Below are 27,093 nucleotides of genomic sequence, written 5' to 3'. Positions count from 1 at the left end.
GGTATCGTTTTCAAACATTTTACGTGCCAGTTTAGCTGCTTTATTGGTTGTTCACTTTAAGGTTGTGAGATTTCTGCTGCCACTCCAATACAATACAATGGACTGGAAAATAACATTTAAAAAACTCAACAGCAATGTGTCTTTCTAGAAACATTGTCCTAGAAAGCCACATTGGAAAGACACGCTGTGCTGAGTACCGAAACAGTTCAGTCCAGTCCAGTTCACACTCACAAAAGAAAGACAACTCAGAAAGTCTGCTCTGGGTTTTACTGCATATCCCCATAAAAACAAACCAAATCAGAAAATAAAGATTGAAATATCAGCTCCGTATTTGCAGTTCAATAACATAGCAGTCCACATGGTAGCCATACTGCTTGGAGGACATGATCCACACAGGGCCAGTACGGCATCTGTGATGGCTGATAGACAAGTCCGTGGGGTGACAACAAACTGGGGGTACATGGATGTCCACAAAGAGCCTACACATACAACCTCCTGATGATGAAATTTACATCACAATTACCCTTATGGGCCCTCACAGACACGCAAAACATAAAACCAACTGATGTGATTGAGAGCAGCCTCTGGGAGTGTTTGTAGCATGTTTGCATACAGTATACAGTCACACCCTGAAGGTGCCCTCTACAACCAGTCCTTGTTTCTTTACTGCAGAGCAGCTCCAAAGGAACAGCTAGAGGTTGAATCCCAAACAGTGCTACTCTAAATCAAACTGTGGGCACCCATGAACAAAATTACAGTCCAGTCACAGATGCATTTCTCCCCTTGCAAGATATACTGTGTATTAGGTGGTAAGGCTACCTCATGAAAAGTAAGGACAGAGACAAGCAGTGGTGACACATCCTGTATAGTCTGTGGTAACTCAATCCCTCTCTTCCCCTCACCCCTCTGCTGTGCCGCATCATATGAATGAGCTGATGCTGCTAATCTCTCTCCTACACACTGTGTTCTGACTGTGGGACAACAATCAGAGGCTAGAATCCCCACATCCAGGCTGCACTTTAGCTCACAGAAGCCTGCATGTACACACACACACACACACACACACACACATATTCAGACAAAACTCAATAAATATTACGATGAGTGTACAGTAGATCTAAAATATACATATGGAAGAGGGCATCTCACACATTTTTTCTGTTATTGACAGGATAACATAAGCACTGTGTCCATTTGTTGGTCATAATGAAGTGTTAGTAGTTAGATTTGTGAATAACATAATACTGTATGTTTTTGTATCTGTATGTCATTTCCTTGGGGTTTGATAATAAAGTGATTAATGAAGGGGAAAAACTTCATTTCACACTAAGACCCCAATCCCCCAAATCCCAGCTCATTTTACGCGTCACCAGAGCCCACTTTACCTCGGCCCACTCTCACAGCTGTTTGAATCTCTCCCTCCCTCGCTTTGTCTCTCTCTCACACACACAATAACATTAGCAGGTAAAAAATGTTTGTTCACACTCATAAAATCTGCGCACAGACATAAACATATAAATCTTACTCATCGGATGCCTCACTTATTATTATTAAATTTTGCATACTACTGGACGGATCCACCTAATGTATTTTGTGCACATTCATGACGGTATGCTGAAGGACCTCTGTGATTTTGTATGGCTCAAAACTGATGGCCGCTGTAACGACAGGTATGTTTTCAGGTCATCCCATTCTTGTGAATACGATATCTCAAAAATGCCTGGAGGAAATTTCTTCACACTCGGAACAAATGACCACTTAGATATAAGAATGAACTGATCAGATTTTGTCAAAGGTAAAAGGTCAAGGTCAGTGTGACCTCAAGTCCTTCCAATTCATGTGAAACTGATATCTCAGGAAGCTTGGAGGAAATTTCTTCAAACTTGGTACAAGCATCCACTCTCAAGTGTGAATATGACAACTGACTTTTCACTCTTATTATAAATGGCTGCTCGGGGCCGCAAGTGATCAGCAACTGCTTTAATTTGAAATCTTGTCTCAGCTGGAGACAACATATGTGGGGTCATGTTAATGAACTTTGCAAATCTCTGCCGGTTGTATCTGCCAGTTGTGGTTGCATTGCAGTAGGTGCTTCACCATCTGTTGCCTGTCAGGGATCTGCACTCTACTGAGGGCAATGTTCTGTCTATCTTATTTCATTCTTCTTCATTAATTATTGAATTTCTTGCTCTGCATATCTGCATGTTAAAATGTCAAATGGGCAAATCATGATTCATAAATAATTATAAAATCATGAAAAATATGAAGTGTTACTGATTTTATTAGTTAATTTGCTCGAAAGCAGTAAGAGGCAAAAGCATGAGCCAAGAAGGCAAGCATACAACCCTGAATTACAAGTCTGTGTGTTTTAGTATCCTGCCTCATTCATGCTGCGTTATTTGGTTTTCATTCACAAAAAGCATCCCTGTTTATTTAATGTGCTTGTGTGCCTGCTTGTGGACGAGTCTGGTTTGATGAACAAAAGAGACATGGCTCAGAGAAGCCTTTGAATGCGTGTGTGTGTGTGTGTATGTGTGTGGGAGGAAATGAGGAGAGACAACACAGGGACACAGAGACCAATAAGTCCACTTAACAGAGTCTCTGATGTACCGAGCCCTTGAAATGAGCAAACATGTGGCACAAAAAACACAGAAAGTTTCTAGTGTCTGTGACAAACTTTCTAACAAAACCTAAAAAAGTTCCTTCAATAAACTGACAATCAACCACAACACAGTACGGAAAAAAAATTAAAGATGAAGAAAAACGTGACAAAAAAGGGAAGAACTGAACTGGAATATGAGGGACTCTATCACTCTTTTCAGCACCACTTCTTCTCAAAATATTTACTTCTTTCTGTCATCCATCTATAAATGGCATTTACAAACTCAATTCAATGTCTACTCATAAAGATCAATATTAAGGATCAGCATCTGTCATTCATATGTTACTGAGTGAAATTTTGTAAAGTTATGGTGTAGCCTTAAATCACAGTGTTTGCAACATTAAATGAAATACATTAAAACACTCCACACTGACCAGCTACAGCAAACTCAAAGGGTCAAAATTCAAAGTCAAAATACCGCTACTGCTTGGAAGAGACGATGCATGCCAGGAGAGGGCAGGACATGTATTTAGGTTTTAGTTTATTTATTGTTCAGTACTTGACGAGCAGAAACAGCTATGTAGCAGTTTACTTTTAAAAAAAGTATATGCTTTTATTCACTATATTGTACATTATTTACCACTTTATTTACTTTATTAGTGCAGGGTTTTAAAATAACAGTTTCAAAGTTCAGTTTAATATGTGAAAGATGTTCATTTAAAGGTTCAGGTGTGCAGTTTTCAGGGGCTCTATTCATTTTGGCCTAACATCTTATTTTATTTTTTATTTTCTCATGAGACCAGCTTGATGAGGAGGAGGAGCAAAAGTTTTTTTTTGTTTTTCAGAAAGTATACTTATATGTGCAGTATTGCAATGATGCTGTGTAATTCAAACTCAAAGACTGATTGACATGTGATGTGCATTGTTTTTGGAAATATGACTCATAATATATAGTCTCCCAAAGTGTATGATTCAACTTTTCAAGTCTAGTGTTAAAAAAGGTAACAAAAATCACAATAAATCATAATAACGAATTACAATATATATGAATCTGCACCAAAGTATTGTTATAATATCGAATCAGGAGATTAGTGTATCGTCCCAGACCTTTATGTAAATCACAATTTTCAAACTGCAAGCAGCACAATATTTGTTAAAGGCAAAATGTGTGTCAAAATAACATTTTAAATCACTCAACCCTAATGTAAAACAATTATGCTGTAAAGCACAGCTGCAATGATTAATTGATTATTAATCAACTATTAAATTAATCACCAACTATTTCAATAATCCATGAATCATTTTGAGGCATTTTGAAATACAAAAATGTTTTCTCTGATTTCAGCTTCTCAAATGTGAATCTTTTCTGGTTTCTTTACTCTTCTATGACAGTAAACTGAATATCTTTCGGTTATGGTCAAAACAAGACATTTAAATAAATAACATTTATTATTTGAGGACATCATCTTTGCCTTTGGGAGACACTGTTAAGACATTTTTTTTTCTTTACCATTTTATGACATTTTATGGACCAAACAACTAAACGATTAATTGAGAAAATAATCAACAGATATATCAATTATAGAAATAATCCTTAAGTTGTAAAGCATTTTTGGCCTAGCCTGGAATCTCTCAGTTCATTTTTGCAAGAAAAAATGGCGACTTGGTGACAAACATTCTCAAATTACAGCTAAACAGAACACTAAAATGTGTTTCTGAAAATGTTTAAGGTGAGAATCTTGATTCATATTTGATATCTCTAGTTCTGTTCCAGTTCTGTTTGAGTTCTGTGAACCTGCAGTGTTGCACTTGAAACGTGTAACATGTCTGGACTGAGGACACTCCTCTGATAACTTTTTATGCAGACAATTGTATAAAATCTACCTCATATTAAATAAATGGTTGGACATTGAAATACTGATAGGACATAGCTGAGAGGACAATAATATAATATAGAATAGATTTTTACTTGTCATAGTGTATTTTTGGATTGTCATCTTGTTACTTTTACTTACTACATTTTCTTTATGTGTCTACTTCCACTGCACGTCTAAAATACCCCCCTATGTCAATGATGTCCTCACAAAGATACACAACGTTTTAACTCTAGCTGACATGAAACAGTCTAATTTGCAACCCAATGTATATATCAATTTAATCTTTTCTATTATATCATTATAAAATACAACACTTAATATGGGTATGTCAGACGCAGACCTTGAATTTTTCAACCAATTCCCAGGACAGAGAGAAATCCAAAGATGAGAAGTCATTTCCCTTTTGGATGAAGTGCACTTTCTCTGCGTGTGTGCTTTCAGGTGCTTGTATGTTTTTTATTAATGCAAGCTACATCCTTTTGCGGACAGTGCCGACAGAGCATCTATTCTCCTAAAACATGTTCAGGAGGACAAATGTCTTGCAGTGTCATCATTTCATATAAAAGGGCCACGGATTTCCTAAAGCCATGTTTGTAATTACAGCCAACGTAGCTCGGGGAGGACGAGGAGGAGGGACAAGGGACAGGAACGGAGGTGAGGAGAGAAAAAGAGAAAAGGTAGGACCCAGAGGCATCACGTGGTCGAAGTTAATTCTGCTTTCTGCAACAGTGTCACCGGGCCACTACTGAGTGTGCATCAGCGTGCAGAAAGGAGGGGAAAACAGAATGCGAGGCTGAGAGACTGTCTGAAACAATTGCACTTTGACTGATGTTGCATTCCGCCTCCTGTGAAACACTCTGAGTCTGTTACTTGGGCGGGGGACGGGAGCGTCAGCCCAAATCCACAGCAGGAAATCACTGCTGGATCACAGGATCTCCCAGGAACGCCAAATCGTTGCTGTGCCCTCCTCCTTTCATACCCTCCCTTGTATGCCAGCCGACAAATTGTTCCCTCAAAAGAGGAGCGCTGGCCGGAGATGAAGTGGAACAATTAATTTCACGCTTGTCCTCCCTGCCTCAAAAGCATGTTGGTCTGAGTCCCGTATCTGGTGGCACAGAGACACTCCCCGCGAATTGTAAAACACACACACTCACACAGACAAAATGTAAATTAAACACTTAGTGTAAATGCTAATCACACAGATATAAAAACAAGACATCTTTAAATACAAATAAAACTCAAGGATCATAAACTCTTCTTGCCTGACTGACCACACCTTCATTGCTGCTCCGTTCACCATAATGCAATCCATCAGTGGGGGCGAGTATAGTATTGATCACAACGCGGAGATGTCTCAAAGTCAGATCAATGTGCGGTGAATGAATGGGGAGGGTTGTGAGGACACGTGCAGGCACACACAGTTTTGAGAGACCACTCAATCATGCGGTGAGAAGAGGGCAGCTCCTGATAGGAAATAGACTGCGCCGTAAGAAGTGAACTGGGAAAAGGTCCGTCGCTCGACCCGAGACATCTACCACATGGTCAGACCCACAGCGAGAGGCCGAAAAAGTCGGAGCAGGACACCAGATTGTGATATGACTAACAGTTGGCAGCCTGGTCTCAATTTTTTTTTCTTATAAAACAAATAGATCTGGTCTTCGTTTTTGCTCTGCGAAGTCACACTCTAAGGCATTATAAAGCACCTGTTGAACATACAAACAAGTCCGACAAATACACAGATTTTTTTTAAACAACTTAATTAAAATGATGATGGTTCACAATGAAAGACAAGCGAATTCTGGCTTCTGTCGAGCTTAATAACAATGTTCCAAATATCTCTGCTTTGATTGATTAACGCTCTGTTACATCTAGACAGATAACAACAGCTAAATAATGATCCTATGAGTCTTTCTTTATCATCACTGCTACACGCTGGTTCCCTGTTTTTCAGCGTGGTGACAGCAGTGACAGCAGCTGTAAATGTGTTATCATCAAGAAACTAAAGTCAGGATTGACTGTTGAAAACAGTAAATTGTTTCATTTACAACTAAAATGTGGAACATAGTGGGGAACCATAAAGTGGAATAAAACATGTTCAGTGTCTGAGGGGAGTGATAGATTTTCATCCCTCAACATCTGTGTGTAAATACTCAATAAAGCTGACCCAAACTGATTCAATAAAGAGCAAAGTTGTAGACTGAGATATCTTGGACTTGGGTCAGACTGAGGCAAAAACAGTTAAATCTTGAGTTCTAACCCAGCAAAATCGTGAAACAATGAAAATAAAAGACATAGCAGGAGGCCATCTTTGCATAGTTTATTATTTGGTTGAAGCATTGAAAGGACTTGGAAGGTCTCAAATACTGCCACTAAAAACACAATTAACAGCACTGAAAGGAACATAATCCAATATTGTGTCATTTTAACGCTCATTCCTCAAGACATCTCAGTGACTTGTAATGTGTTCATGAGGACAAATGTAAAAAGTTTGAGGGGAGCACGAACATTTGTAACAAATTCCATGGCAATCCATCCACTTGTTTGTTTGGTTATTGTTAGCTATTTCACTTAAAACCACAACTGTCAACCTCATGGTTGCACTTCAGAGAAGTCAGTGGATCACCAGAGTCAAGAGGCTTCATCCTCTGTGGACCAAAATTTCATGGCAGTCCTCTGCCCAATGGTCATTGACATATTTCAGTCAGGACCAAAGTGGGTTGGGGTTACGGTTAGGGACCAACCAACAACGGTGGTTTGCCTTTGTGTAACGTATAATTTGTCAGGTATTATCAATACGCCATAACTAAGTATGTCTTTTTCAAATCTCTCATAAAAACAAAGAAGCAAAAAAAATCACTACTTCATGGACAGTCTTTCTGTGAGAAAAGATGTGGCATTTTGCCCTTTAATAGCTCTTCTGTACTTCTATTGGTCCAATAAACTGTCAGTCACATCCTGCTAGGAACTCTTGGAGGTGACAACTGAATTCTGTTTCTATTTGCATTAGGTCAGTAGCACTCCCTAATAGCCGAGAACAAGAATCGTACAAAAAAAAACAAAACTATTAAAACTATTACTATTATTAACTAGTATGTCTAAACACTTCAGTCAATAGAGACTGGGGAAATTTCCCAGCTTTTGTTGCTAAAACTAGGTGGAATCAATGAAGAGTTAAAAATAAATCATTTTAAATAATTGTTTTGGGGTGGCCTCTCATATTAGAGCTATGACATCATGTGCTCACTGCAAAAATGAAAAACTCAAGCAAACAAAATTTCAAGGCAATTTGCTTCAATAGTTTTTTGAAGTTTTGAGCCCAAAACTCAAAAATCTAGTGAAGGCAGTTGCCTTGAAATTATGAGTTTTCTCAACTTTTTTTTCTCTCACAGTGTACTGAAGAATATAATGGAAGACCATTGTGTCTGGTAAGGTGTGTCCTTGAGAAAAAATGCAAGTGAAGTAGGTTTGCTGGCTGCCGTATTCACTGCCATTCTACCAACTACCTTGCATTTACAAAATCCCCTGACGATTGGTAGGTGGCGTGATCTCCAATTCTCTGGTATAGCGAGACTAGCAAACAGATTTAACCCCATGCAAACCATATTGCTCTGTTTTATTTCAGCATAATTGAAACCACTTACACACCTCAACCATTTCACTCCTCAACACAATTAATCCACCCGCAGCTCCTGAGTGCGTGTGTGCATGTGTGTAAGTGCTTCTGCAGTGATAGAGTGTTTAACAGCTGCCTGAGGGCTATTGAGAGGAACAGTAGAATAACAGCTGTACACTAACGCGAAACACACACACAAGGCCTTATGGCGTAGCTGGTAGCCACGCTTAGGAGTTTGTCCCAGGGTGCACTGCGTCTGTTGGGTATGCACCATTGCCCCTCAGAGTGGGTGCCAAATCCCTGCTCTCTTTAATGACCACCATCTTTCAATGTCCTCACATGCCTTGCCATCACCGTGTACCCCCTACCTACACAGACACACAGACGCACACACACACACTGGCTGATGCCATGGATGCCAGCATGAAAATAATTCTGTTATAAAGCAAATGCAGTCTTTCCCTTTCAAAACTTAAGAAGCAAGAACTGTACTATCTCCACTCCACTTTTTCTTTCATACAGCCATAATTCACCTCGCAAAAAACATAATAGCACCAAGAGCAGGTCTAATCTGTTCACACGGAACTGATTAATAGTCCACAGTCTATCTGTAGTTGCCTGCATTCAGTTGGTTTCAGTGGAGTCGTGGAAAACATTTTTCATGCTTAGCGGCATGTACAATGTGGCCTGCTGCTTCCCTATTCCTCTCCATACATTCTCACAATCTCAAATTGATTCTAGCAGCAGCCAGCGTGAAAGTGGAAAGAGAGAGCAAAACATTGCAGTGGATGTATAAAGGTAATATTCATCCTTGCAAGTGGAGATTTATTATGGGAAGTTACACTTTTTGGCCTGCAGTTTCATTTGAGTTTGCTTTAAATGGCTCACAAAGAAAAGGAGGGACTGAATGTACTTCCTAATATTGAGAAGAATACTTTTGAGAACCGCAAAACATTTATCAGTAGACACAATGAAGTTGAAATGAGCATATAAATATATTGAACAATTTGAAGTAAATGTAGAACATTAAGTGTAAACTACAACTTGCATCCGGTTCATAATGGAATAGGTTAAAAAATACGAACAGCAAATCACTTTGGATGTATATAAGAACACATTAATTAACATTAGATTATGAGCAAGGGTTTAAATAATCATTGAAGTTATACTGCTGTGCCTCGTGCGTTAATACGTATGTATGTTGGCATCTCTCTTAATGGGGAGATGCTTCATCCCATTTCCCACCCGCAGTTGCTGTCACCCTGCACGTCCCACCGAATCTCATTCAAAAATGTGGTAATTCAATAAAGTATTGATGGTGTATATGAAAAGAAAGGAGGGAAAGGTCAAATATTTGCATTGAACAGCCAAATCCAATTCGACTGACCAAATTCGGGGTTGTGTAATTGATAGTATTTTATTAAACATAAAAAAACAATGTTGATACTCAAACCAACTTAAATACACATTTCTGTACTGAAATCACCTGCTGACATATACACCAGACCAATATATCTGCCACAAGCTAATATCGGCCAGTATATCAGTCTTGGCCTATCAAGTAGGAGCTCTGTTACCAGAGCCACCAATCCAAAACATCAATATTTGACAACTTGAGAATGACACTCAAGAGTCAACTATCTTTCTCCAGAATTAATTACAACACCAGCCTGTGACTGTAAAAAAAAAAACATCCCGTTATAATGGAATTCTTGTACAATAACACCAAAAAACATAAACTGCCCACCACAGCTTTAAAGCTTAGGTTCAAGATAATACAAATTCCACTGAGATCATAGCCCATTGACTCAATAACATCATGATCCTCTGGTGTCCCATTCATGCCATGAACTTATAGTTCTGCATCATCTCAGAGGAGCGAACTGGCGGCTGAAATTCTGAAACTGTGCAGTTCAATGAAGTAAACTGTCTTCTCTATCACACTCCCAGAACAAACCTGAGATGGTGCACGCTTTGTGACTATTTGAAAAAAGTAGCAATATGTGTTAAGAAAGGCTGTGGCATTCAAATAAAGGACCGTTTTCACAGCTGTAAGAGTGCCAAATATCATTCCACACACCACATGACCACTATGAGCTTTCACTATTGTGCCCCAGCAGGACTATTTCATGAAGTGTCACTGGTTACAAAAGTCTGAGTACTATCAGCTCACTGTGCAGATGCTGGAATGTATCAGCCATTTTTTCACTCTTTCATCACCAACTTTGGGCTCTAGATGCCCACTACAACTATTTGTTCTTTGCTGACAAGTGTGTAACCCAGCATGGCCCTTTGTGAGGAGTAGTTTTTCTCAGATGCTCTTTAACACACTGTTGTTATTATCAGCTGTTGCATATATGTCTATTGGCTTGAAAAAAATTTCCTGGGTTTTCACACAGGAAAAAATTGACTGAGTAAACACTTAGCGGCATAAACAACAAAGCCCATTGACAGTAATTAACGGTAACCCTCCCTTTACACAAGCATCATCTTGCATCTTGTTATTGAAAGTTTATTGATTTTCCGTGGAGCTGCATTTTCAGTCAGTATAAATAGGCCACTCATTGATTGTTGTTAGCCAAAAACAGCTGGCCAGTTTTAGTTTGAGTTGATCACAGAGCTGATGGTGTTTTCTAAATCAACTTGAAATGATTTAAAAAACATAAATCAAGCCATTCAAAATGACAAGATTATGACAAAAAGTCAGCTTTACATGTTTTGGGGCAACAGATTTTTGTGGTACTCACATCTGAGCCCTACTAATAATTGAGTCGGCCAGGTGTATGGGTGGGACAGTGATACTGCACTTCCAACCCTGATCACTACTGTGCACACCCAGGTCCCAAATGACATCACCAGTGCTTGGGTCAAACCTGGGATATTTTGACTTCGTTTTTGCACAGCAGGAGGAAGTAGAGACACAAAGTCAATCTTTATATACAGTCTATGATCAGGTCTAGTTACAACAAAATATAACAATTCAAACTTAATATTCCCACTAAGACTTTCATCACACACCCAAAAGCACAGGCAGCAATAAATTAAACTTTGGTGATTCCAGAATTAAGTTGAACCAAGTTGTGACCAACGAATGACTCACAGGCTATGTAATTGAGGACTAAAACATCAAATCTGCTGTGCACAGTTAAAAAATAGCTTCAAAATGATAGAAAAAGCAACAGTTCCTGCCTGTGGACTAAATGTGGACTTCTTACTTTCCACACAGTACAGTATCTGTCTTTGTTACCGCACATGCCAACAACACCATGTAATCAATAGGCTTCAACATTGATCCCGATCCTCTGTGTCTAAGTAATCGTTTGTCACTTACTCAGTGCTCAGCATTACCACAGTGTCATCTGCACATTAGCCAGCACAGGCCTCCAGCCAGTAAATGCATTACATTGCATGTGAAGCAGACACAAAAGGAAACTAAAATATAGACCGATGTGAGTGACAAATGTTTTATAATGTGCACTGAAGGAGCGGTTGTTCAGTAAGTAAAAGGGAAAGGCTAACTAAAGTGCATGTGTGTGTGCTTCCCATTGCTGTTTATGCATAACTGTATTCCTCAATCCTGTGTGTGTTTGTGTGAGATGATAGCAAGTGCAGGTGAAGGTCGTCAGGAGGAGGGGCCACTGCTGTCCAACGGAGCTGGATTTGGCAGCACTCTCACAGTCTATGAGAAGTGTTGTGCAAATGGGGCGCAGTGCAGGGCTCCAGACAAAGTACAGCCAAACTAAGTGTGTGTTTGTGAGAGTGTGTGCGTATGTTGGCAGAGTTAATGTAGAGGCAGAGGGGGGTGACCTGGGACACATATTGAGGCCGCCCGAGAGTGCAGAGAGTGCATGACATTGTGCTAGGCCAGCGGAACTATTTTTTGAGGGTGTGGGCATCAACACTTGCTCCAAACACCGGTGTGTCCCAAGATCCCCTCCCATGTATTCTTTAGTGCCGTAGCTGCATCCTATCCATTATTAAAGCAGGGGGATGGAGGGAGATGAGGGGAGATGTAGAGAGGGAAGGGGAGAGAGAGTGAGGGAGAGAGAGAGAGAGAGAGAGAGAGAGAGAGAGAGAGAGAGAGAGAGAGAGAGAAATAATTGGGGGAGGCACAAGGGCGCAAAAACACATGGGTGAAAATGTTGAGCGTAGAGTTGACGGAGAGGTTGAAGGTAATACAGAGACAAAGTGAAAGGAAGTGAAGTAAGACAAAAGAAAGAGGATATTTAAAGGGACAGTTCAGATTATTGTAAGTGGTGTTGTGTAAAATACTTATTGAAAGTCAGTGTATTAGCTACAGTAGATGCCATTCAACCAACCAGTCAACAAACCCTCAGTTAGGACAAGCAGAGAGGAGTATCAGCACGGAAGTAATGTACTGTGGAATGGGTCAGCAACAAAAGGTATTTTAGCCACTTAAAAAAATATCAATATCGGTTTAAGTGTAAGCTATATTTAGAACATTTTCACCAGTAAAGGCTGTCTGATGGGAAAGTAAAGCAGTGAAAATATTCTAAATATAGCGTACACCTGAAGTGATATAGAACATTTAAATGGGCCTTTAATTAAGTGGCTGAAGTGTTGCTGACCCTGTTCACAACAGTTCACTGGTTACCTACTGTGCTGGCGCCCCTCTCTGCTTCAACCCCACTTCAAATAATCTCACAATAATCTCACCTTTATATATGTAAGCCAAATATTTCTCAAAACCAAAACATTCTAAATGTAGCAAAACTATAGCGCTTTTTTAAACTGGATAAAATATCTTTTGCCTACATGAACCAATCCAAACTATCCCTTTAATTCTGAGCATAACATTTAAATGAGAATTATCTGAGCATGCAGAGGTTTAGGACATTTAAGGAGGTATTTGTGATTGATGGAGCAGCTGTTATGGCTTTGATGTCCTCTCTTCTGTTCAGCATATTGTTTTATGCGGACCATCTTTACCTACAGCACGCAGGGTGGACCCAAACAAGCGGCATGGATGATTGATGTGGACATCAGCAAGTCACAGACAGTCCTTCACACAATACCGCACACGTTAATGTGCTTAATAGTACTAGACCCGCCCCTTTACCAAGTTGCCTAATGTTTACTCTCTGCATGCAATCGAGTCTGGAGCACACCAGGTGAACTATCTGTCATAATTATAGAAATCTGTGAGAGTGCATGTGCTTGTACACTTGTGTGTGTCCATTAATGTCCAGAGTACAGCCACGGTGAGATGCTCTTTATCTGCAGGCCAACAGAGGCAGAGCCAGACGTGAACAGCAGATGACAGATGACAGTGGATATTTGTCTTCAGTGTTCACATTCATCATTCTAACAGCACACACACACACTGTATGCAAACATTGTGTGTGTGTGTGTGTGTGTGTGTGTGTGCATGTGTGTGTGTTCTGCAGAAACTTCAGGAACTGGAAAGAAAAATCAACTTCCTCAACACATCACAAATTAACTACTAAATCAAACACTTCCCACGCCGGCAAATGAGTCAGAGAGATTGCGGATCAATCAAAGAGTTAAACCGCACAACAAGCCATCAAAAGACACTTGATTTTCTAAGCCTACAAACACAGTGTCAGCAGCTGTGCTCTTTAAGAACGGAAGTTCTTTAATCTGGTAGCAAAAGGCCAATTGGCGGCAAAGTTTGTACAGACCCTCAGGGAGCATGTGCAACTACTGAGCCAAGTTACGGTTCATCATATGCCTACTGTTTTGACTGCTAGCTACAGGAAATTATCTTCTTTATAACTGGTGCATTTTTGGATTATCCCTTTTTTTGATAAGTTGAATAGTTAGTTGAAAAGTTGAATTTTCCATTTTTGAAATTATTAAATGAAAGATTGGGGATAAATCAAAGAGTTAAACCACACAACAAGCCATTCTTTAATCCAGTAGCACAGGCCCATTGGTGGCAGTAAGTCTGTATGGACCCACTGGGAGGTATGCGCAACTACTTCAGTTTTCATGTTAATACGAGCCATGGTTGCCAACATACAGTATGCAATACTTGCTGTGAGAGTGCCACCTAGTGGGCATTGGGTGCCAAAGTTTTCACAGAACCTCGGGGGGGCACGACTACTGAGCCGAATTCGGGCTCGTGATATGCTTCTGTTTTGACCGTTAGCTACAGGAAATTGTCTCCTTTATGACTTGCACATTTTTAGATTATCTTTTTTTCGATAACATGAATAGCTAGTAAGTTGAAAGGTTAAATAATCTATTTTTGAAAGAGACAAAGGAGTTCATTGTGATAAATAATTAATCATTCAGTGGGTAGGTCCCCTCTTTGATAGGTTGACATCACTCAATGACGCAAGTTCCATGTTGCTATTTTTTTAGGGAAAAAAAATTTAAAAATTACAGTTGCAGTAATATTACGGCCTTATGTCCTTATAAAGACCTTGACATTAAATGTTCTATGTTTTGTTTCTTTAAAAATTACCTGAAACAGGAGTCCACACTTCGTGGGTGTAGAATTATAGTCCACTCTTGGTGATACAGGAGTGTATGTGTGTATCTACACCAGAAACTTCAGGAACTGGAAAGAAAAATCAAGTTTCTTACAAATACAAATTAACTACTAAATCAAACACTTTCCACACTGGCAAATGAACTTAGTTCGAGCGATTGGGGATAAATCAAAGAGTTAAACTGCACAACAAGCCATCAAAAGACACTTGATTTCCTAAGCCCACAAACACAGCGTCAGCAGTTGTGCTCTTTAAGAATTTAAGTTCTTTAATCCGGTAGCAAAGGGCCCCGCTCCCTGCTCCTGAGCTCTCTACAGTAAAGGCAGGGTGTTTGATTCACAGTGGCTTTTCTCATGCTTTTCTCACCAACAAAGCACTAATTACAGTATGAGTGAGTGGCTGTGTTGGCTAAAGCTGGCCTGCTAGGACATGAAAGGATAGCAGCACAGGCTGCACTCCCGCCTGCTAACGCTGTAATTAACTCTGTGACACGACATTCCTCCTTCTTTCCTCGCCCGTTTTCTCCCTCCCTAATGCACACGCACACACACACAGGCACACACACGCACACACACCTCGTTCTCTTCCCCATCCCCTCTACGAACAGTGGAGGAATCAAATTTAGCAAGATCATGCTTTGGTCAATGAGAACAAGAGAGGGAGGGGAGTGAGGAGCAGGAGAAGAGATGGGAGGGTTAGGGGAGGTTAGGGAAAGAGGGACAGTCATCAGTACACACCCCTACACACCCCCTTCCCTCACCTCATCGCCAGCCATGCTGAACCAAACCTGACAGCTATTCAATTTTCCCAAAGCTAAATCTAATCTGCAGCCGTCTCCCCCTCGCTGACACACTGTTACACTGGAACGCCTCAGCCATCACCCACCCTTGGCAGCAGATTGGCACCATCATCACACACAGTTCCCTCCTCCACTTCCATACAGACATTCACACACACACGCGCACACACACACTCACACACAGACAGATATACAATGTCATCCATAGGGCAAAAAAGGCAAATAGAGGGCAAAAAGATATACAGGTCAAACTTCTTCAATAAGTCTGAGTGTACAATTTTCATTTTTTTATGGACCAAAAGAAGAACTTATTGTAACATCTGAGCAGCCTAAAACTCAGGTTTCACCACTGCTGCAAGCTGCTATTTTCATCATATTTGTTTCCACCAGGCTGAAACACATGCAGCTTCCATACAGCCTATAGTTAGGATCGATCCGATACTAAGGATGTATGTTAAATATCTGTGCCAATAAATTATCAGCCTGTATTGGCCTATCAAAGCTATATCAGTATCAACATATATTTTGTCTGGTATGCTATTTGTGTTTTTTATTATTTATAGTTATTTATAAATGAATAAAACAATATTGAAATACCAGTGCAAGTTTACTGTTTCAGTGCCCTGATGTCATTTTGGACAATAAAGTTTATTGATAACCGTAAATTATCCGGTTTTATAACCACATTTGAGTCATCATTGTGTTTATGTATGTATTCTATGGATGAATGTATACATTTCAGAGCAGAATAATTTCAACATTTATTATTCCAGCTATAATAAAATCTGATTTAACAGATGTTGTCAAAGCATTTCATTTTGATTCTGAGGCAAAATGCTCTTTAAAAGCCACTGTATGTTTGTGAAGTTTTTTCGATAGACTTAACTAGAGAAAATAAATGAACACTTGAAGAATCAGAGCAGTTCTTTGTTTTTGTTGAATAGTGATGTCAGTTAGATTTGGTTTGGTCAGACCAATGGAATATTAAGTAATCCTCACTACATCTGAGCCTTTCTTATCCTCAGGTGTGCATAAACTACAGGTTATATGAACTTGTTTTGAAAACATAAATGTGAAATTATTGGTTATCACATCTGTATTTGTCACGAGAAGCAGGTAATTATCAGTTAATGTAAAAAAAAAAAAAAATTCACATCATGCATCACTGGTTGATACTGACGTAATTCACTCATAGAATGTCGGCCTGACACACCAATCCACGTATCGATCCAGATTCTGTAGCAAGATGTTTTTATTGATTATAAATATGTGTTAATACACTTTTAACCCCTTAGCTGAAATGTTGTACCACCAATGATTTAATTAATTAATTAGTAATATAATGGTTCTATCAAGTTCCAAGTTTTTCAAAAACACTAATAGAGTTGCCAAAGCAGTTTGTACTCCACTAAACCAACAGTTTAAATCAATTCCTTTGGAATACATTTAAATTGAATGCATTTTTGTACATTTTTTGCTCTTTTACTATGTACTATTTACTAAGTGCTATGTGATTTACTTCATCCTCAAGTAACCTTACACATAATACCAACAATGATAATAATGATAATAAGAACATAGAAAAATTTCTAGTGTTGAGGTATTCTAAACTCCTCCAGCACTCCTCCAGCCCCATAAGAAATTTTGCCACCGAAAAGAATGTTAAGCTTTCTGATAATATATCTCGCCACAGGACTATATGGATGCCTTCTCCAAAAATGTAATTATAGTGGAGAAATAATATTTCATTTTTATTTATCTGTTGTAATTTGTGGGTATTTGTAGAGTGTAAGGTCATCCTCAGATAATTAAAATTCACACATTTGCCAAAGCAATACTGTGGACTCCAGTCCCAACTGGTAGCTACAGCAGTGTGCATAGACTCTTATATGTACAGTATATGAGCCCAATATAGGTATCTTTAACAAATAATATATGGCTAACATAAATGAAACACTTTCCTAACTTTCTTTTTTGTAAAGGACAATTTGTATAAAAAAATATATAAGGCTCTAAAACTATATAAATTTGTACAAATGCATGACATTTGTGAACTTAAAAAAGGAATGCCAAATCAAATCTAAACTTTTAGTGCTGTTTAATGTGACTACTGAGTGGAAAATATAAAAAAACTCATATTGCAGTTCTGCACACAGCAAGAGTCATTCTTCCACTGTTGTCATCCAAATATGTAATTAATTTTAAATGAACGTGAAAAACTGAAATGCATAATCATTTCCACTTCAGAATTAGACAATTAGTCATGCTCTTAAATCTGGTTAGTGTGACTAAAATACATATTCAGAGCAAAAATAGATCTTTTTTTTTCTAAAACAGACAAACATGAAACTGCCTTCTGTAGAAAAATTAAATTACGGTTTTGTGAAATAAGTCTTGTAGAACGGTCTCCAATAGATCAAAACATCACGCTGTGTTGTGTGTAAATCACTTAACCCATCATGTGAGACAAAATACACTGATCTCACTGAAACCCATTAGATAATGTCAAATAAACTGCTATCAAGCAAAATAGACTGGTGTTAAGCAAAAAAATAAGCTGTTTTCTGTACTAATCTGTAAAAAAGATGATTTGCAAAATAAAGTTTGATTGAAATAGTTTAAGCCTATCATAATTTGACAGATTTGTCAGAGCATTTAATTTGAATTCTTAAGCAAAAGGATCGAGAAAAGCCTTGTAAGGTTTGTGAAACCATTTAACTTATCACGTGAGACAAAATACACTGATCCCGCTGAAGCCCATTAGATAATGCCAAACAACAAGCAAAACATAAGCTTTTTTATGCACTAATTTTTATGAGATGCTTTGCAAATGAAGTTTGATTGAAAGGGTTTGAAGCACAGCGTGATATTTATACATTCATTCTATTTCAGACACTTATTGTTACCAAAAAAATATTTTGTAGCAAAAGCTGATGACTGGCGATATCAGTGAATACAAATTTAAGGACATTCTCTCTGTAACTCTTTCTCTCTGTACTCAGCATTTGCATGTTGTGTGTCTCCGTCTAAGCCTTTTTCCACTTCACTGGACGACTCTAATACTGGTATATATTTTTCATCCACCGCTTCTTTCTGAGAAACCACTCCACTCCGTCTTCTTTGACTCATTCTTTAGGAATATTGTCAGCGGACATGTGAGTGGCTCGCTGTAGTAAAGCAGAATGGTATGGCGCGCGCACACACACACACACACGCACACACACACACATACACCCCAACACACACTCTTCCTCCCCATCCAAGCAAATCGATTCCAGCATACTCTTGTCACACATCATTACACCTTCCTATCATCCTCTGCTCTTTTGCTCAGTGTATGCGCCTCTGAGTGTAAGAGAGGCGGCGTGTATGCAAACTTAACACACACATGCCGCAAGCACATACTTCTGCTGCCTATTCCTCACCCTCAGGTACTGTTTATGCTTTTAAAAATAGGAAAGCAGACGTGCAAGGATGACTTTCAAGACAGCCGCGGTGGCGATCCCACACAATGATCATTTGTCTTGTATCTTCCATTACCAAGAGGCTTGAAGTTATTTCAGCGTGGCATAATGTCCCACTGCTTTGATTCCAGAAAGCCATAACATCAGTGAGGTGAAAACTAGTCCAGCTAGCCAACAACACATGCACACACACACACAGCCATCACAGCCAGTCTGGCTCATATAGACAGGTTGCTCAATGATACATGAAATTAAAGATTTCAACAGAATAGCAGTGAAGAGGGTAAAACACACAGAGCTAATTCGAACTATCAGTGGGAGATGTTTAATGTGTCTCGAGCAGAAGTCTCCTGTTTTTCGTATATGTGCATGAGTGTGTATATACAGTGTAGACAGTAGTGCACAGTGTATTTTATTTGTGCATACAGTGATGAGAATACTGCTCACATGTAATTTGTGTAACAAATTGAAGCCGTTATTGATCATGGTTGTTTTTTTTTTACTTCTTCAGGGACACACAAGTGGGCGTGCACACACACACACACACACACACACCACACACACACACACACACACACACACACACGCCCTGACTGGTATAACCTTGAAACAAGAGCTGTTTCCGATGGATACAGGAAGTGGGCTGTGGCGTGGGAAGGGAGGACAGATCAGGACAGGAGAGGCAAAAAAGATGTTACATTCTGAAGTCCTTTTATTTGACAAAAAGCCATTCATAATTTTCAAATATTTAGATTTCTATCATTGATGTACCGTAGGTCCTTCTGGGAATTCTATTATTTTACAACTTAAGAGTCATACAATAAATTCATTGTCTATTTCAAGTAATGTCTGCTCAGAATTGATCCTACAACCCTGTTTTCATTCTGACTGAAATTACTTAAAAATCTTAATGAATTATCTATGAGAATATTAAATTGAGCTACTAATGAATTTGGATTAGGACTGTCAGTCAATTAAAAAGAATTAAGTAATTCATTGCATGGTTTTATGTTATCAATTATGATTAAACACAATTTTGCACTTTTTAAAGAATATTCCTCATTGAAGATAACAAAATTGGAAGTCAAATTAATGCAGAGTGGATACAAAGGAAGTATGAAATGTGAACTGCAGAATTTTAACTTGGAACAAAGTAACAGCATGAGCCACAGCAGGTGCAAGACTTTAAAACAGTAAAGAAATTCATCCATGACTGCTTGACAAAAGATTATTTTTTTACTGTACAGATTGGATTTGTGCATTGTCCAACATAATGTTTCATCGTAAAAAGATGGTGTACATACACCATACACCTGGACAAAAAAAAGTCACACACTAATAATTTTGTTGGACCGCCTTTAGCTCATATTCATCATGGCATCATGCTTATTTCTGTCCAGAGCTGTATTAATTTTTCCTGAGGATCTTGTATTGATGACAGGAGAGTCTTCTCTCCAGCACATCCCAAAGATTTTCAATGGGGTTAAGGTCTGGACTCTGTGGTGGTCAATCCATGTGTGAAAATTATGTCTCATGCTCCCTGAACCACTCTTTCACAATTTGTCACCTTGGAATATGCCTGTGCCATTATACAAGAAGAAATCCACTGATGGAGAAACCTGGTCATTCAGTACATTCAGGTAGTGAGCTGACCTCATTTTTTGGGCACATAATGTTGCTGAACCTCGACCTGACCAACTGAAGAAACCCCAGATCATAACACTGCCCCCATAGGCTTGTACAGTAGGCACTAGGCATGATGGGAGCATCACTTCATCCACCTCTCTTCTTACCCTGATGTGCCCGTCCCTCTGGAACAGGGTAAATCTGGACTCGTCAGACCACATGACCTTTTTTCATTGCTCCAGAGTCCAATGCTCTCTTTATGCTCTGTAGCAAACTGAAGCCTTTTTTTCCGATTAGCCTCACTGATAAGTGATTTTCTTCAGGCTACACAGCTGTTGCACTCTTCACATTGTGTTTATGGAAATGCTCTTACTTTCACTATTAAACAAAGCCGTGAGTTCTACTGCTGATTTTTTATGATCTGATTTCACCAACGTTTAAGTGATCTCCAATCACCATCATTCAAGATTTTTTTCCAACCACATTTCTTCCTCGAAGATGATGGTTCACCACTAACTTTCCAAGTTTTAATAATGCGTTGGACAGTTCTTAACTCAATTTTAGTAGTTTCAGCAATCTCCTTAGTCCTTTTCTTTGTTTGATGCAGGCCAATAATTTGACCCTTCTGAAATCAGTTAGGGTTAATCAACTTGTTGCCAGTTGAAACATATTAATTATTTTTGGATAGGCAGTTTGTGTGTATGTGTGTGTGTGTGTGTACATATACATATACACACACACATATACATACAGACATATAATATAGTATGTATACATATATATGTGTGTGTGTAAAATTTTCAAGTATTTTTAAGATATTTTCTACAAATTAAACAATTTATAATGCTTTGGTTTGATGGTACAAAATAGTTTTTATATAAAACGTAACATAACAGGTGAAATTGGGGGATAGTTTATTTGTGTGTGTGTATGAGACTCATGCAGCGGTATGGTTATTTCCAAGGGAGTCTTGTTACGCTAGGGTCAGTGAGATAACTGAAGAGAGACTGAGTCCATCTGTCCTGTGCCCAGGGGAAACAAACACAAACACACACACACACACACACACACACAAGGCTTGGTCCTTTCTCTTTAGTACCATCCTCCTCTCTATGCACAACAGTGTACATCCCTCATTCTCTCTGCCTATTTAAAAGCATATGTGCCTTCGGGGGAACTGTGGTCCCTCCTCAGCTTTTCTGGACAAGAGCTACCAGACTGTACCGGTCAAACACACAATAAAGCACAACATACAGGACAGACTGTACCACGTTGCCAAAGCCTGCAAGTGAATGCATGTGAGCACATCCGACGATACCATCCAGTAACATAGCCTACCAGTTTGGGGTGAAAGATGCACTTTTCACACAAAGAGGTCTCCAGTCTTTTCTTTGCTCAATTAACCCTGCGGCCTTCATTTGCATTTCATAAAGAGGTCGTCACTCTGTGGGAGGGTTATCTCCTTTTTGGAGGCAGAAAAAGATGAGAGGGGGGAACAGTTTTTATCCTGTCAAAAAAGATAACACCTCTCCTCTGCCTTCTGAGCGGCTGATGAAATCCACACTATAGGACCCTATATGTGTCTATGTGACTGACTGTGTATGTGAATATGCAGTGTGTGGTCATGTCCACACTTTTATGCGTGTGTGTTTGTGTGTGTGATTCTGTATGTGTGGACTCATGCATAGGGTTCATGTATAAAGCACCAACAAGAATTCATTTCTAAACCAGATTAAATTATTTAACTTTAAGCTTTGTTTTTGTAACAAATTTTTAAATTAGCTTAAAATTAAGAAAGATTATATTTAAACTATAACCCTTAGTTTAGTTTTTACCATAAACCTAAATTAAATTTGATCAAAATTAAATTTTGATCCAGTCTTATCTTTAAACATAGACTTGATGGGGTTAAACTTTTAAAATGGCTGCCTTTTTGAGACAGAGTTCCTCAAAGAAAGTTAAGGTACAAACTTGACCCATTTGAGTTTAATGATGCGTTGCCTCTCAAAGGAGGGCAAATTAGAGCTTTTCTGCCAAGTCATCACAAGTAGCCCAATTAACGTCTCAGCTAGCTCACACTGTAAGATTTAGTAAACTTTTTAGCTAGCTAGTAAGTAATATAAGATTTTTTTTCTTAAACGTTTTTAGCTATTTAGCAAACAATGCAAGATTTTTTTTTTACTTTTTAGTTAGCTAGCAAACAATGTAACATTTGGTATAGACTAGGATTTCCCTCCTCCTTTTTACTCACGAGGTCTTGACAGCACTCAATTTTACTATTTATTTATTTATTTATTTATTTTAATTTTGATATATTGATTAAAGTCTAATTTAAACTTTGAATTCAGTTTTCATCACTAAACTTGGATTTACCGAACAGAGATTAGTTTTAATTGTGCAACAGAGCTCTGCTTAATTTTAAAACTCAATTTACTCAATTTAAACCTAGTTTTGCCGAACTCTGATTAGAACTCATCTTAAACTAAATCTTGTTTGGTGCAACCCAGTCTAAGCAACAGTCACAGGTCCTGGTTGTGAATCACATTAGATCTCTGCTGGCCTGTGTGATACCAAACTACAGCCACACGCCACAGTGTTTCTTCTGAATCCACCATGGGCCCCGACCTGCTGGCCCCAAGCACAACACTGTGTGTGTGCACCCGCCGAGAGGTTAGCTCCAGCTTGGCCCTTTATCCACCAGCTATCCATTAGCAGGTTTTGACTCATGCTTCATCAACTGACCCTCCATTAGGAAAATTTGCATTCCATCACACTCAAATCTCGCATTAATGCCACAAAGCAGAGTGGAAGAGGGATGGGAGCAGACTGCAGAGAGGTACGAAAAGAGGTAAGGGGGTGTTACAAATGTGAGAAACATTCAGTTGCTTAGCGAAAAAATGTGCTTTCAGGAGAGTATATTAGTGTGTGTGTGTGTGTGTGTGTGTGAGAATGCATCTGCCAGAGTGCTCGAGAATTGGACACTCATTTAAAAGGCACATGTTCTGAATAAGCTTTCAAATCTGTGCCTACCTAGTCGACATGCATTACCGATTCTCAAGTGGCTAAAAAGCACAGGTCCTGCAGTTTAAGAGATGAAGAGTGACATTTCTCTCAACTCAAAAAATTACTCAACAGCAGTCATTTCCTCTCTGACGGCAATTTTAAAAGGTAGCTTTAAGCTTTTAAATAAACAGTTACTTTACACACAGTATCACATGATTTCAGCTGTGCAAAAAATATCTGTAATACGGTGTGTGTCCCTGTGAGTACTCACCCACTGGAATGGCATAAAAATGCTTTTGAATAATAAACGTAGTGTATTTCAAGGATAGTGAAGCTCCTTTTTAAAATAAAATCTCTTCTACTCAAAATTTTGCCAGAGTCAAAGTGCCCACAAGAAAATCCTGCTCAAGTTCAGTCATGTGGAGACATTTGAATAATATTGTAAGACTTTTCAGGTTCCAGGTAGTACTTTCAATTTGACACCAGACAATAAAACTGCTCACCTTCTGTAGCAGCTGGGAGCCAGAGTACTTTGCAGAGATGGACTTCATCTCCCCACCAAATGCTGAAGCCCAAAGCTTCACCCTGTAGACAGCAGAGAGTGAGAGTGAGAGCACACTGAGACAAATGAAAAAAACATTTTTTTTTTAAATGTATTACCATAGAATAGACCACAACTTAGAGCAGTTAACACACTGACTAGTCTGTGTTTCACAGATTTTGCAACAACCCTGCCGATTTTATATTTTATACTTGATATGCAACCAGAGTGAGAAATTAACTTTTTTTAAAAAAAATCCTCAAACATCTACCAGCAACTGTCAGATAAATATTCAAATTCACTGGCCACTTAACAGTAAACCAGTATTTTGTGTCGCCCAGTGTCAGCTGGGATAGGCTCCAGCCCCCCGTGACCCTTCGGGAATAAGCGGTTACAGAAAATGAATGAATGAATATTTTGTGTCTAAAATCCACCAGACACTTTTATATTTTACCAGTATTTGGCTGGCTCTAATTTTCTATCTTGTATACAACAGAAACATGGATATAATTTGGAAAACGAGGAGGCATCACACTCATTTAACAGCAGTGGAAACCGTTCCAGGACAGAACGCAATAAGCCATCAACAAATTTCTGTACACTCACACGGATTTTAATCAAGGTCTGAAACTTGGAGAATCAAGTGATGTTTTGCGTAAAAGAGCATCTACTTACACGGACGCCACCATGCTTTGGTGGGTTCCTCCCACCTCAGTGACCCTGGTGCTCAGAGTTGAGAAAAGTAAAAGCAGACACGCACACCACGCACTGGAAAGCACACAGCTCCGATCCACCTGCATCTTGGGCAAAAAAAAAACCCTCCCGACGCGCACAGAGCGAGTTTTGGGCTTTATGCTGCCACCGTTGATTTTTATTTTTTTTTTCTCCTCCAGAGACTCGGGGAAAAAAATGAAAAGAAAAGAGGGAAAAAAAATGGAGTGAATCAAAAGTCACCTATGCTGACTGACTAAATCATTCATGGCAATGTGTTCGGCTGTTCTTGGCGCGGGATCCTCAGCTGTGTGAGTTTATCCAAAGTGCCGCTGTGTGGCCCCGCTGACCGGTGCGGCGCACACGGACGGCTCCGCTGAGAGCTCGCCTCCTCCGGCAGGGGAAAGTCCGCTCAGCCGCTTTGTTTGGCCGACCTCACCCGCAGAGAGCAGAGAGTGGAGGTTCAGGGGGGAAACCGGGGAGATCATCAAACGATGCAGCGCACTGGAGAGCACGCCTACTCCTCCTGAGTGATGCGACTAGCCTCCTCTCTCCTCCCTCCCCTCTCACTTTCTCTCCTCCTGACTCTCAGGATCTGAGGAGAGGCTACTGAGGATGCTGTTATTGTTGCTGTTGAATTACGCCGTACTTATGCCTCTTTCTCCCCCACTCACGGGCTCTAATACAGGGCTATAATAGCTAGCCTTTAGCTTTCATGTCAGATCAAGTCATCCACTGTATGCCCAGTTCAGTGAAGCAGGAATTACTGACAAAGTGCTGACTAAAGACTGAGGAAGAACAGAAAAGAAAGTGTGTTTGTGTGCAGGGTTGGAACGGTTACTTTAAAATTGCATTCAATAATATTAGTAAGTATCTGTTAAAAATGTAGTCAGCAACCTAATCCAAGTGTAACAATATAAAAGTAACTTGATTACTTTATGTTACTGTGAATTATCTCAGTACCAAATATGGTGAAATTGTTTAGGCTAATATAATGTTCTATAATCTTTGTAGGTTTCTTAATTGATCCCTCACAAGCCACGCCCCTTTTTGCTCCAGTTTTTGTTTTGTACAACTTTCTTTGCACAAACTGTTTTACCTAAGTCACACCCCCTCCAGTGCGTCCCAGGTGATGTGAATTTGGAAAAAAATATGATCAGTGGTCTATGACAAGAGACAAATTATATTTTGCTTCTGTTTTAACTGTTATTGTAGGTTTGTTGTAGTTTAGTTTTGCATGTTAGTGAACTGCCCCTCTCCTCTCATACAATATACATCAACACCAATCTTGCTGCCCACTGTAATGTTAGCTTACTTTAAGTGTGTTATCCACGGATTCCTCAGGCTTTATCGGCCGGGAAGAGGAAGAACGATCAAGACCCGCTGTTGTGTGACTACATCCCGGTACGATACACACAGGCATCATAGCGTCCACAGCTAACATCAGTTTCTGGAGGGAGAAAATCATGATGTCACTTATGCGACTTCTGGTTGTGAAGTCTTTCTAACTGCATATCTTCACAGTCTCATATTTAAACAGTTTTACAACAAATTACAACTGTCTTGACTTGAAAAATTCTCTTTTAAGTGGCACAATTCAAACAAGAAGAAAGTTAAGTCCCATTGCAGTACACCAGAAGGGGCGTGACTTAGGGACTCAATAATAGTTGAGCAGGCTTGGTACCCAACAGAACCTTGGTCAACTTCTCCTTTCCTACTAGCTAACTAACTAGCTAACAATTGATGGTTGTGTCTAGTCAGGAACCCTTGATTTGTACATGTTATTTATTGTGCACCTTATACAGATTTTATGTGTTTTATAATGTGGCAATGCTGTGTTTAAAATCTGAGTAAGATTAGGAACAGATAACACTTGTTTAAGGTGAAAGGAACAATCATGGTTTGGGTTAAAATGATCACTGTTTCAAGTTCTTTCATGGGCCTGGGGTTCAATACATGACTATGATGGATGGAGATTAGCTAATTAGTTAGCTAGTGTTTTGTTAACTAGCTTACTTAAGATGTGACTATAAGTTGCTTTTACAGGTCCCCCAGAAACATCTAACCATTTTAGAAATTTGTTTTTCTTTTCTACATATGTAGACAAGCCTAGCACACAGCAGGAGGAGGAAAGCTGACAGAGATTCCAAAAGGGGCAGGACTTACGAAGGGTCAACTGTTTGTCAAAATTTTTACCCATACACCCTTCTGTTCATCAGCATCACCACCTACAGTCCCAACATATTTTCCAGTAGCAGTAATATTGACTAGTTAGCTAGCTAAGTGGATTTCTGTGTTCTGTGTTATTAAATTTTAATCCTTCTAATTATCCTCACGTTTATTAAATTCATTGGCAATGTGATTACATCTTTTCTTCT

General features: G+C 39.2%; 1 protein-coding gene across 3 annotated transcripts in view; it reads right to left on the bottom strand.

Annotated features, from left to right (window-relative positions):
- cacna2d3a (calcium channel, voltage-dependent, alpha 2/delta subunit 3a) overlaps positions 1 to 27,093 on the bottom strand; it is a 190,267-nt gene that overhangs the window by 144,872 nt on the left and 18,302 nt on the right. For 2 of the 3 annotated variants that reach the window (XM_084721162.1, XM_084721163.1), the window contains exons 1-2: positions 24,680 to 25,780; positions 23,967 to 24,048 (exon numbers count right to left, since the gene is read on the bottom strand). In XM_084721162.1, coding sequence (XP_084577288.1) covers positions 23,967 to 24,048; positions 24,680 to 24,804 — 207 coding nt within the window. In that variant the 5' untranslated portion in view covers positions 24,805 to 25,780. Of the gene's footprint in view, positions 1 to 23,966; positions 24,049 to 24,679; positions 25,781 to 27,093 lie in introns of those variants that run through there. The other variant, XM_084721164.1, reaches the window with a different exon arrangement.

The sequence above is a fragment of the Lutjanus erythropterus genome, chromosome 6 (assembly GCF_056507025.1).
Source record: "Lutjanus erythropterus isolate fLutEry1 chromosome 6, fLutEry1.hap2, whole genome shotgun sequence".
NCBI classification, from domain to species: Eukaryota; Metazoa; Chordata; class Actinopteri; order Lutjaniformes; family Lutjanidae; genus Lutjanus; species Lutjanus erythropterus.
This window is presented reverse-complemented; position numbering and strand designations above follow the sequence as displayed.